General features: G+C 38.7%; 1 protein-coding gene across 1 annotated transcript in view; it reads left to right on the top strand.

Annotated features, from left to right (window-relative positions):
* Nucleotides 1-13711, top strand: part of ptpa (protein phosphatase 2 phosphatase activator) — a 39186-nt gene that overhangs the window by 19090 nt on the left and 6385 nt on the right. The window contains exon 9 of the mRNA XM_084745376.1: nt 8254-8361. Within this exon, the coding sequence (XP_084601502.1) occupies nt 8254-8361 (108 nt within the window). The remainder of the gene's footprint in view (nt 1-8253; nt 8362-13711) is intronic.

The raw sequence follows: 13711 nt of genomic DNA, 5'->3' as shown, positions 1-13711 counted from the left end.
AGACCGGGGGAAAGGCAGATGGATTCTGTTGGGAGGGTGCCAGAGCAGGAACCGTGTGCTTTGTTTTTTGGTTTTCGGAGGAAAAGGAGGGGAGGGAAGTAGAGGAGGGCGTTGGTGGAGCAGCTACATCCTTTTCCTCCTTCTCACTCAGAAGCACCACCTCCTCGCCTCTCTTTCCTCCACCTCCTCCTCCTCCTCCTGCTGCTTGACCTCTCCCTCCTCCTCACGGTCATGAAAGGATGCTGCTGTTGTGTCAAGAAGGGCCTCCGTGGTTCTCCTCATCCGTCGCTCGCAGTTTTTATTTTTTGTGACTTTGCTCCGTCTTTTTCATTGTCTGTTTTGTTGACTGTAATTTGGTATTTCTTCTGTGACTGAGCCAGTTGAATGGTTAGGCGATCAACAGAAAAATTAATCTGCAACTGTTTTGACAATCAGTTAGTCATTTGGGTCTTTTTTTCCAGCAAATTGTAAAAAATTCTCTGGTCGCAGCGTCTCCAATTTGACCATTTTCTTCTTTTGTCTGTTTTTATGTAATTGTAAACTGAATATTGTTTGCTTTGCTGTCAGGCGCTCAAAACAATGGACATTTGAAGATGTCACCTCGAGCTCTGGAAATTGGAATGGTGAAGTTTTTAACTAAACAGTGAATCAAGAAAATAATCTAATCCAGATTATTCAATAATGAAAACAACGGGGATGCACTGATCTGATACTCAGTATCAGTCCTGGCCAAAATCACTGGATCCATTGCTGAGTTAAGTTCAGTGTGTGCTTTGGTTACCAAAACCAAATGGCTCACTTGGTCTAAACAGAAGAGTTGAGGCCTGGTCACAGCAGAAAGTGCTACAGCACAATTTATGTGTACATCTTAGCGAAAATTTTTGGTTCTAGAAGATTGCTGGTGTAGTGAGTATATTCTGTCTTCAAATGGCACTCATGAGCCCGTGGTCACTAGCCCGGGAACCAGACACATCTCCTGTGCCTATGTTGTTGTTTTCTCTAGCAGATACGTCTGACTCCCTTCCATTCCTGGTCGAGTCAATCACATTAATTTATTTGATATGAATGATGATTGACAGAGGAGCATCACCGGTCTAGATCTGAAAAGTTATATGTCGTACATTTTTCTGCTCACCGGTTGGACGTCTGTCCAGTTGCGTTCAGAAGTCTCTTGGAAACTGAAGATGAACTGAGAGGTTGCAAATTAGTCTGGCAATGCCAGGTTCTGTGGTTATGACATGGGAAGTCGTGTACACGATATGCTTGGCATTCAAATGGTTAAGAAGTGAGAACACTGCTCCTAGGCAATGGCAACATGAGCGCCAAAGCTGTTGGTGTCTAGACACCACCAAGGCTAACAATTAAGCAAGCTAGCGAAAGGGTAATGTAATGCAGCAAATGGGAAGGCACAATGAAAAGATGAGGCTGTTTTCCTCAGACACATTCTGACTCACCAGATGTACACTGCAGGTATAAGCCTGCCGTTGGTTACTTGGTTTCAGCTGGCATCGCAGCATCTGCTGTCTCAGTTTTCAAAGTCTCTGGGAAACAACAACAACCTTCAAGTTGCTACGTAAACAAGCTAACAGCTATTAGCAGTGATGTAGTCATTTTAATGCCAGAGCTCACCTCCTGACATATGTTCCACCAAAATAAGTTCTCTCTCAACACTATTTTGCAGCAGCACTGTTGCTGCATCCTGAGCTTAGTGCTATCCAAGATGTTTGTGATTGGTTCAGAGTAATTTTTTTTTTTCATTGTCAGTCAATCGAACTGTCGATCAATTTTCTGCACTAATCGATTAGTCATTTGCTTCATAAAACGTCAGAAAATGTTGATCAGTGTTTCCCAAAGCTCAAGATGACCTACTCAAATGTTTTGTTTTGTCCATAACCCAAAGATATTCAAGTTAAACCACATTTAAGAAGATGAACTCAGACAATTGACATTTTTTAAATCAAAATCGTTGGTGATAAATTTAATGATTGATTAATAATAGATTCATCAATTAAATGTTGCAGCTGTAGATATACTTGTACTATCAGTTCCTGTCTCATAACTGTCTGCAAACCACTCCTGTTTTGTGGAGCAGTTTGTATTCTGAAAGAGGAGGTTAAATAAAAGTGGATGATACAATGAAGTTAATACACTATGATAACTTCCACCATTTTGATTAGCACTGTCCAGATGGTTTGTTAGCAAATATGCAGGTCACCAAAATCAAAATTAAGAAAACCTCTCTTGATAACTAGTCATTTAGATTGAAAGTAGTCTAAACAAATTATTTTAGTCTAATGCAGTATTCTTAACATACGTATCAGCTACTCAACAGTAATATAAAGCCTAATTAGCCCACAGGATTTGATTGTGAAAGTGTATGACACATCCTTTGACCTCACATCCTGTCAAAAATGGGACAGCAATGTTTGATTTGAAAGAGATGTGGGATCGCTGATAGATAAAACTGACGACACTTAGACAAGGAAACAGAAAGACACTCATAATTTCAAAGTAAAAGTTGTCTCATATGTGTTATCTGAATGGTTAAGAGTTCAATAAATTTTTTGTTTGTTTATTTGCACGAGGTCTTTGATTTTGAAAATTGACTGGATTCTCTCTACTTTTTCTGTGTCTGACTTCCTGCCTGTTCGATCTGCGCTGTGCTGATTGGCGTGCCATCCATCTAAAGTAGACTCGGCGCGTATTTGAAACGGAGCAGAGTGGAAAGCTGCCTCTGGGATGCTCCGAGGCTCTGCCGGTGTTGTAGAGTGGCTGTGATCAGCTGTGGCTGCCTCGGCACGGCCATAACGCCGCCATGGCTGGTGGAATTTAGCCGTAAGAGCATTGTGGTCTCAAATCTTAGGGAGACAAATCATGAGTCACATTTTAGCAAGTACTGTGTAGCTCTGTGTCATACCAAGGATGTGATCAGATAATGTATGAAGCATAATGATATACTGATTCTGGTCCATTACCACATGGGGACACATTAAAGGTGGCTCCAGTCAACAATCTAACCTCCATTCTCACTCAAACTGCAAGGTTTATTTACCTGTAGGTAACCATAGCAACAACACTGAGGTTTAATAGTTAACTAGGTGAAATCAACCTAACTGTGGGTTGAACTGACAACAAAACATGTTAAATATACAGTGTTTTTCTTTGGCGTGCTACAGAATAACCATGAAAACACTCTTTCCTGTCTTGGATGTATTAGTGGCGTTACTCAGTCTTGACTGCAGGCTTGTTTTGCCTCTTTTGTTTACTGTTGCTGAGACGGGCCTGTAAGTAAGCAACACTCCATAAGTATTTTCCTCCTATTCACACACATGTGGATACTTCAAACTCGTGTTCTTTTTTTAATTCACACACAAGGCTCTAGTGTGCGTGCGTGTGTGTGTGTATGTGTGTGTGTGCGCCGTCCTAAACATGAGTCACTTCCTTCCCCACATGCTGCTGTGAATCACTCCTTCCTCCAGGGAATACGGGCTGTCTCCACCCCCCTTTTCCCTCCCTTCTTCCATGCCCTTCCCCCATGTGTTCTCATGCGAGGCCCTGGAAAGTGTCTCGAGCGGTGCAAGGAGGGGTGGACGGGGGGGATGGAAAAAGGAGGGGGTTGTTAGATTGATGCCCCAGGGTCTGGGTTTGGGTTCCTCTGCCTCTTGGGAGGAGATGGTGGGAAAACGGTCTATAGTGCTCACTTCATTCATACATTTATGAATTCATACATTTGTTTTTGTCAAGTCTTACTTGTTACAGTGACTGTCTATTGTTCTTGTGCATATTTTTACTGTGTGTTGTCTGTATGAAAGCTAACACCCTAATTTTTAATTCCAGAATTTATTAATATTTAGGTGATTGCTGGAGCAACAATCAGCCTTTTGTTCCGCATGTTCTTTGAGAGCAGAGTAATCAATGTAATAAGAAAGCAGTAGATTTTTTCCCACATTTTCATCAGTGATTGAGGAAAGCAATCTGCTGTTTTTCATATTGTAGTCACACACATTCGTCTTGCTCTGTATTTTTCTTTCAGCTTCAACTGAAAAACTATCAAAAAGAGACAAATATTTAAAAATCACAAACACCCGTACGGTCACAGCATTAGAGCCTACATAACCAGATTCAATGTGCTTATGGGATCATTTCCACAGTTCACAGTTGCATTCCCAAACATCAACAGTGGGGGCACTGTTGGGTGCCAGTAAGTGCAGCTTTTAAATTCCAGTCATTGATTAGTCAGCCAGGAGCATCAATAAACTCCACAGGGATTAAACTCCCTGCAGTGAATAGATTTTCTTTATTAGTAACATGACATATATGATCAAAATGTTTACATGCAGTACTTTTATTTCAAATTCTGCCTCAAACCAGATAATACTTTATGTATGTATCCATTCCCCTCCAAAACATTCAGTCTTTTAGTATCTACATGGAAATAAAGTCAAATATGCAGTGTGATTTAAAGTCTGCAGAAATGATGTGGTGGCGTTGGAAAGTTACTTCCCTGATTTCCTTTCATGTCATTTGTAATGTTGCACTAATTGAAGGTCCAGGGTGTAAGATTGAAGGGGATCTTTTGGCAGAATATAGCAGAAATTTCCTTCAATTATACTGAAACATACTCTTGGCTATTAAACTTTGTAACAGTCCACCCTCCTAGTGATTGCATTTTTTATTAAATGCAGACAGAGTTACAGTTGTTGTAACATTTTTTTCATTTCACAGCAGAGTCATAGTGAGCAGAGATTTTATTTTTTTAAAGTGTCTCAGAGTCTCTTAATGTTAATCAAAATACACATTTTTAAACCATAATTCTTATTTAACTTTGATTTAGAAGGACTACAGAGTTGACATGTTATGGTTGAGACACATCTGATAAAAATATTATTGAATGAATTTGTCTAAAAATATAAAGGATACCAGTGTAGTCCTGCCCTTTTTAAACCAGGAAGTGAGGCAGGGGTCCTTAGAGTGTAGCTAACCCCTTTTTTATGCCTGATTAAATCAGGTTTTTGTAAAAATCTGACAAAGTTGACAGAAATCTGGGAAACAACTTTAAAGGGCCAATGTTTGAAACAAAGATGATTATAATAGCACACTTTTATACCTCTGTTATCAGTTGATATTATTAGTTTTAGATTTTCAAAGGCTTTTAACACATTTGTTGTTTTGTTCGATAGTTTTAAGTTGCAATTTCTTATCTGGTTCGAGTCTGTTTTCTGGCACAGAGCAAGTTTAGAAGTTAAAAAAAAAAAAATTCAAGCAAACCAAAACATTTCATTTCATTTTCAAGAAAAAAATTGGAATTAGTGTCGGTATTAATCATTTTTAAAATGTTTTTGTTTTGGGACATGATTTGCCCCAGCTCTCAGGATTGGGTGATACAATCACCTGAGGAATCATCGTGGTTTTTTGTCTTAGAATGAGCCCTTTATATCTACAGAGGCCAACGTGTTGTACCAACAAGTTTCTACAGCAGCCCAGAATGAAGAACCCAAACACTGGCTTAAGAGAGAACATTTTTCTGAGTTTTGCAGCCATGATAGGTTCTCCCACATGCTTAGAAGGGGAGGACGAGGTGCGGTGTTTGCAATCTTCAACGTCATCGCTGTATGCCACTAAATCATACACACTGATCCTTTACATTTTAATATTAATAATAGGTAATATGACTACATGTAGTCGCTCATAGTGGCAAACCTTCACAGAATTCTAAACTGACTGCACTTCCTGCCAGCTCTGGAGTGATTTAGCTTCTTTCAGCTTGTTGTTTTGGTTTTATGCAGCTTCAAACAAGCATCATTTTATCACCCTTCAAAGGACCAGAGTGTAGGATTTAGTGGTATTTAGGGATGAGCTTTCAGATTGCAAATGTGTTTCCTCAGCCTTCCCATTCTAGCATGGAAGAGAACCAACAGTGTCCGAGGAACCAGCGAAAAAGACAGAAGGCTGCATCCAGAGCCAGTGTTTGGTTTGTCTGCTACTGTAGAAACATGGTGGCACAACATGGTGAATTCTGTGGCAGATGATCTGTTCCCTCTGTAGATATGAAGGGCTCATTCTAAGGTAACACCAAATATATATATATAATATTATTTTCAGGTGATTGTACACTAATAATGACAATATCCTTTGGAATATTCTGTTCCATAAATCTTACACACCAGACCTTTAAATTGATATAGCAAACTTGGTAGGAAACAGTTGCTTATTCACACATCCAGCAGACACAGAGCAACATTATCATTTCTTTGGAATTGTATTTCTGGCCATCTGCTGAGTGTCAGTTTAATATTCACCAGAGCTGCAACGATTAATGGATTATTATTGCCAAGTATTTTGATAATTGATAAACCCTTTTGAGCAATTTTATGATAAAACAAAAATGTCCCAATTCTCTGATTTGAGCTTCTCAGATGTGAATATTTTCTGTTTTCTTATGACAGTCAATACATTTGAGGATGTCAGCTTGGGCTTTGGAAAAAAAAGATCACCATTTTTGACCATTTTCTGACATTTTACAGACCAAACCACTCATTGGTTAATAATCGATTAACCTGTTGATTATTTTCTTAGTTAAGCAATATGAAAATAATCGTTAGTTGCAGCCCTAATGTTCACTCTCTTTTAGCTCTGTTTGGGTGTTCACCAACTTATGAAAGAAACATCTGGCTCTTAAGCTGCCAAATGTTCCACTGTGTTCATCAGCAAATCATTTTGTCTCGTCTGCTGTTTGGTGCTGAACAGGTACATTTCAGAGTTGTATCACTGAAAAGATGCGAGGTGCGAGGGAATTAAAACAACATTCAGTCAGGTGATAATTCTCTCTGGGTTTGTCACTACAATGACCACTTTCACATGCAAGTAGTCATGTGATTTTTAAATATGAAAATATTGATCATAGCAGCTCTTTGACCTCCAGAAATCAAAATAAATCTTGAACCATTTGCACAGACTTTGCTGTAGCCTCGCCCTGGAGTGTGGGATAAGTCAAACAGCAGGGTTATCTTTGGATTCCTTACTGCTGAGCATCAGCTCCACATCTTCCTTTAAACACAGTAGGATCTGTTCCTGTTCAGGACATATTAACTGTACACTTCTGTGTTATCGGTAGTTCTGCATTTCTCACATTCCCACCCTGAACCAGCAGTGCCTTTTAAAAAGACTAAAAAGAAAAGTCAAAATCAGAGTTTTAAAGATGGATATAAAAAGTTTGCAATTTCTTGGTTTACTGAGAAAAGCAGCTTCAGTCAGCTTGGATGCAGTTATTTACAGTTGGTTCTACTGGTGACCCATTTTCACAGTGTAAAACTTCTCCACTTTCCATGTCCAGTATGTTCCAAAACTCATAGTTTTGCCAAAATCTGGCTTTTCCACCATGAATATGGGTCATCATCGCAATCCAATGTAACTGAGTCAACTCAGGCTGACCAGAGCTTCATCTCAGAAGAAACTCTAAACTTTTTAAAGCCACTTTTCCAGCCTACAGAAGAAGTGTTTGATTTTCTAAAAACTGGTTTTGGATATATAACTGTAACTATGATTTCAGGGCAACTAAAAGGTTTTTAAAATCATTTCAACCTTGTGGTGCAGTAACATTAATTAAAGACATGAACTATGATTTATATACTACATTGGGTAACACTTTATATAAGGGTGCCTGCAATAAGCATTAGTTAATAGGCAGTAAGACCCTTTTAAGATGCTATTTAACATTTATATATGTATATGCTGTAATAACAGCATAATAAACATGTTTATTGTTAGATTATAAGACATCTCCAAGCACTTATAAGAATATATTTACTGCTTAAGAATGTTAATAAAAGTCTTAAAATTATTAAAATATACTACTACTACATTACTAAACTACTATTATAATAATATAATTTTTAAAGCACGGTAAACTGTTAATAAGTGCTTAATAAAGGATTTATTAAGCATAATAAGCATTGTTCCAGTAGCCACAACATGCATGGTTAACTGCTCATATATGCATAATAAAGAATGTAAAAATCTTACACAAAAATAAAGACACAAAAACTGATGCTATACGTTTAACAGTGATTTAATAAGTTAATAAGTAAGTATGTTAAACTTAATGAATGTGTTTTCATTTGATTTGGATTCTCCTTTGGAACTTTTTCATGAAGCTCAAGTCCTGTATGTTGTGTTAGTGCGGATGAGTCACACCAAACCTGTCTCGCCTGTTCCTCTTCTCCTCATCCTTGTCCCTCTGTCTCTGTTCTGTAGATGAAGACGGGTCCGTTTGCTGAACACTCCAACCAGCTGTGGAACATCAGCGCCGTTCCCTCCTGGTCCAAAGTCAACCAGGGCCTGATCAGAATGTACAAGGCCGAGGTAAGAATCTTGGCTGACCCAAAACTAAAAAACTTAAGCGAAAAGAACGTGAATTACGACTTGCCTAGATAAACCACCAAACTTGAACCGCATAAATATAAAATCTTTGTTTGTGCTCGCCTTTGTTAAACGAGACAGAACAATGTCATAGTTATTATTAGGGAATATATTTGTACAATGACTGCAGACCACGGTGGATTTCTTTGGTGGATGCTCTCACAGAGCAAGGCTACATACTGTAGAAATGTATAGTGTGATACAGATGTGTACTGATTCAGTGCTCTTGGTTCCATCTAAGATCAGCACTGTGGAGATGGTTTGCAATCACTGTGTGAATCTTTCTATTTAAGATGCCGTTATGTGTGAAAACACTGAATTTTACTACACCTGCAGTTCAGTCTAAAAAATCACTGTTATCAATGATGGTGTGACTAAGTGTGTATTAAAAGATGTTTGCCTAGGGTTCTTTTTCAGCTAATGTATAAAAACAGGAGTCTGAAGGCATTATGAGGCTGTACTCAGTGGTGCTTTGTGCTAAATGCTAATGTAAGCATGCTAACATAGTTTAGATTAAGTTTAGATTAAAGTAGTGTCATTAGTTTTTCAGGTATGTAGTCATAAAAGTATTGGAGAAAATAGAATTTTGACCTTATGGTGGCAGTAAAGAAGGTAAAGTCATTAGGATCCATCCTCTGGGAACGACGTCTGTACTAAACTTTAGGTGCAGACATTCATTGTCCCGGGGAGATGAAAATGAATAATGACTAACTGTGACTAACTTAAGTCACTAAACTAAATTGACAACTGCAGTAAATGGTACATCTGATAAACATCATCATGCTAGCATCTTCACTTTCTAACATAAGCATTTAGCTTACGGCTGTTTAATTGACTATCAACTTCTTTCTGCTCCAAACTGCAAATTTTGATTTAGTTGTAGTCATAGACTTTAGATTATAATTCCAATTAGTTGGTCATACTTTTGTCATCTGAGTGGTTTTAGTGCAAGTTTAGTTTTAGGCGACTAAATATCATAAGACTTAAGTCATTTCCAACCACATACTCCAGAAGGAAACGTCTATTAACCTGTTATTACCACTTAATATACTACTGCTCTGGTGTAGTGGTAAATACAGATAAACTGAGTTTACTTGGGTTAACCTCTCATGGCACCCTTGCTTATTATCTTTAGCGTGTCAATCAGTCTTTTAATTTACAATCTAAGATTAGGAACTCTGCGTAATTCACTTCTCTAATCAGTACAGGACAGCAGCCGTTTCTTTTTCAATTTAAAAAGAAATACACCAGCTCAGGTTAGCAGATATAGTAATGTTAGCTTGAAAAACAAAAACCTGTGCCTGAATTATGGGATGACTCATCTGCAAATGTTGCTTTAAGTTTGTTGCATTTTTACCAGTGATTGTCGCTCTACATGGTTAACAAAGGTTTTTTTTTTCTTTGATATCAAACATGAAATTTATCTACGTCTGTTCTTTGTCTCCTAAATGTTGTAATGTTGCACAAATGATCATTCCCACTAATTGTATCGCATATTGCAATCACAATTTCAACCATAATAATCACAATATTTGACTTTTTTACAAAATCGTGCAGCTCTAATCGCTGTTCAACTTAGTCCCAAAAATTTTTGTTCTGTTTTTATTCGTTGACAGACATCTCAACAGATTTCATCATAGTTTTTATCTTTTTACTTATTCTCTCATTTATATCAATGAAAAAAGTAACCAACAAAAACCGTGACAAAAATTTTTAGTCAACGAAATAAACACAGGCTCCGCATTGTCATTATCATATCATCAGAACTGTTAAAAATCCACTATTTGTCGACCTCTAGTTGGCATATTTTGTGACGCTGCAGCTTGAAGTTGTATTTTCTTGTCTAATTGGACCGATTGGACTTTATTTCAATTTCAAGTTAACTTGATTATTTTTAATACAAAGAGGCATAGCTTTGTGTACTGATATTTCCCATCCTTCATCAGCCCTGCTGTCACAGTGATATTTTTCCTGTGAAGGCTTTGAAATGCACATATTCAAATAAGAGCCCCGTAGAAACCTGTTTCAGCAAAACATGGTCAAGAAACGGGTAACATAAATGTAACTGTGTCAACTGGATTGCTCGTAAATCCTTCACCCTGATTATGGAAACTGTGTTTTCTTGTTTACATGACATTTAAGAAATCAGGTTAGTGCTGAAAGCCGACTGTGACCAGGTTCCTTATGAGCAGAACGCCCTAACACACTGCTTCTTTGGGCTGCGGAGGAGCGAGGCAGGAAAGGGTTAAGAGAGGAATGGAGAGAATGGAATTGTGTGTGCGTGTGTGTGTGTGCGTGTGTGTGTGTGGGCGGTTGGGGGTGGGGTTGGGGGGGATGTCTAAACCCGTTCTCCCCGCCTGCATGCCCACATCCTGTGTTTTCCAGAGCAGCCTGTGAGTCTTCCCAAAGAGCTGAGGGGCCAAGCTGTCTGCCTCTCCCTCCTCCCCCTCCTCCCCCTCTCCCTCCTCCTCCTCCTCCTCCTCCTCCCTCCTCCTCCTCTGCGTTCCCTTCATTAAATCCTCCCCTCCCTCTGTCCCGACCTTCCTCCAAGCCTGGAGCAGCCATCAGCAGACTTGCATTCCTCTCTCCCCTTTTCCTGGCCCCACACAGGGTTTCGGGCAGAGAGCTGCACTAGAACTAGAAAGAGCCGAATCCACCATTTTCTGTCTGAGTGAGGAGGCGATTCTGGAGCCTCGGCGCCTGTTTGGAACACAAACTGAGTGCGTGAAATGACACATGCTCAGGCAAACAGTAGTAGATGGACTTGGCCTATTAGCTTGACTGAAATGGACAGAATCACACAGTTTGTCCACTCAGCTCTCACCTGTACATTTCACAGCCCCTACTACCGTTCTTTTTTACATATTGTGGCCTTTTTACTACCAGTCATGTAAATGTGTTTGGTTTTTTTCTTTCAGTCAGCTATTGGCTTCAGTTCATTTCACTGCGCTATAAAAAAAAAATCAACTTGTTCAGACTTGAAACTTGCTTAAGAGGGATAATTCATCGCTGTCGATGACATCATGTCATGATTTATTGTTGTCGAAGACAAGCTAGACGAAAGTCTCAACAAGTTTACATACACATTTACATACTGTAGGGGAATGACTGAAATCCAGAGAAAGCAACACATTCAGAAACACTCACTGGATAAGGCTGGTCTTATAGTCTGTATTTTTCTTATTGATAAATCTCATGAAAAGACTAAACATGTTAACGTATAAGGTACAGCTACAGGTACCCAACAGAAACATTTTTTGGTATTTAACTCTCTATGTTATGATGAAAATGTAATTTCTGTTGTGAAAAAAATAAGCCAAAACATCTTCATTTTAACATTTTTTATTTAAAACATTCAAGTAATAATAATGGAAATGCTACGCTAACATCAACCAAGACAGTGAAAAAAGTCCAGCTATCTCCAACAACAAATGATCCAACAGGTTAATGAGGCTAATCCTCCGAAGATGATGATGAAGTTGTCAATGCTTCATTCAATAATAGGGTAGAGTACCTGAAATTCAGTACCGGTACCCGAACGATTTGGGGATTTATTTATTTTTTGGTACTTTCTGTGTAATGACATAAATGTAATCTCTGTTGTAATCAGTGGTGAGACGAGTACTGAAAATCTGTATTATTGTATTATTTACTTTTACAAGTAAAAGTGCTAGTGTTAGAAATATACTGAAGTAAAAGTACAAAGTATTCATCTCAAAAAATAGTCAGAACCGTTGATGTCACACTTACAACTGATTAATAACTTATAAGATATGAAGGATGTTTTTTTTCCCGCAGTGTTTAGTGTTGTTTTTCATTTCTGTGTCATTGTTCTCATTGACCCATTTGTGATTTGTGTCATTTGTGGCCTCTAAAATACAGGATTTAATGGATATTAAATCAAATTGTACTCAATACTCAACTATGGGTTTAAAAGTAACTAAGTAGATTACATAGTGTAATACTTACTTAAGAATTAGTGAAAGTACAGGCTAGAAAATCTACTCATAAAAGTACAAGTACACCAAAAAAACTACTTAATTACTGTAATTTGAGTATTTGTAATCAGTTACTTCCACCCCTGGTTATAATAATGAAAATGCTATGCTAATGTTAACCAAGACAGTGAAAAAAGAGTTCAGTGAAGTTGTTGATGCCTCACTTGTTGCCCATGAAGGTTTAAGTTAACACTACAGTGTTTAGACACTAGCTGCAGGTATGCTAACGTTAGCTGCAGCTGCTGTGGGCGACTTGGCTCTCAGGCTATGATAAATGGTGCACTCTTCAGCTCTTAAATATACTGTATTTTGTGTTTGGTCACACATGCTGCCCTCACCAGCTTTGCATTTCACACTACAAATGTTGCAACAAGTGTTGTCTGTGTCGCGTTTTGAGAAGTATAACACTTTCAGCCGTTTTGGGCTCACTGTTGACTCACTGTGACTTGAACAAGCAGCTCTTTCTAGCGTAATTTGGTCTGTACCCTTAAAAGTACAGAGTTCAGAACCCAACCTTACTCAATGCATTCTGACTCATATAGCCTGTCTGTGGCTCTTAGCTCTGTTGTTCCAATACCAGCATGGAAAATGCCTCAGATACTGCCTAAAGTAGTGGCAAATGGAGTCTATGCACCAATCAGATTCCACATAATTTATTAACCCCGAAATGGGATCCTGCTACTTCCCAGAAGTGTCCCATACACAGGATTTTTTTCTTCCAGGATGGTGTAGGCATGAGCCACCCTACTCTGTCTCTGATGGATTACCCTGATACTCTTACCTGAACCCTACCTAATCACACTTCTCATGCCTAAACCCAGCCAACCCAATTGACCCAAACCAACAAAGGCAAATTAGAGCCAGAGTAGGGCAGGTCATGCCTTCACATTCCTGGGGGGAAAACAACTGTGCTCGTTTATTTTTTCTCTGTATATATTTGTTCATGCTTTACAAAAACTGAGCCAGGCCATAAATCAATACTAGCAATCATATCACATCCATACAGGGTTAGTAGTATACAGGTGTTAAAAAAAAACAGTATACATATTTTCTAAACACACTGGCCACTGGTGGCACTGTGTGATACACAGTCCAGATATTGGAATCAGTGTCTGGACGTGGCCTGTGGCCACAAAATATTCCTTGTAGTTGGCTCCCTGTGGCTACCAAGTTTTATCCCCATACTGCGAGCCTTTACCAACACAATGTTACATCCACAAACATCCTAATTCCAGCACACCTTTTAGTTCAAAATTATATGAAAGCAGCAAACAATACTCGTCAACAGCTAGCTA

This window comes from Lutjanus erythropterus, chromosome 20, assembly GCF_056507025.1.
Source record: "Lutjanus erythropterus isolate fLutEry1 chromosome 20, fLutEry1.hap2, whole genome shotgun sequence".
In the NCBI taxonomy this organism is placed as follows: domain Eukaryota; kingdom Metazoa; phylum Chordata; class Actinopteri; order Lutjaniformes; family Lutjanidae; genus Lutjanus; species Lutjanus erythropterus.
Note: the sequence above shows the minus strand (reverse complement) of the source record. Positions and strands in the feature narration are given on the sequence as shown.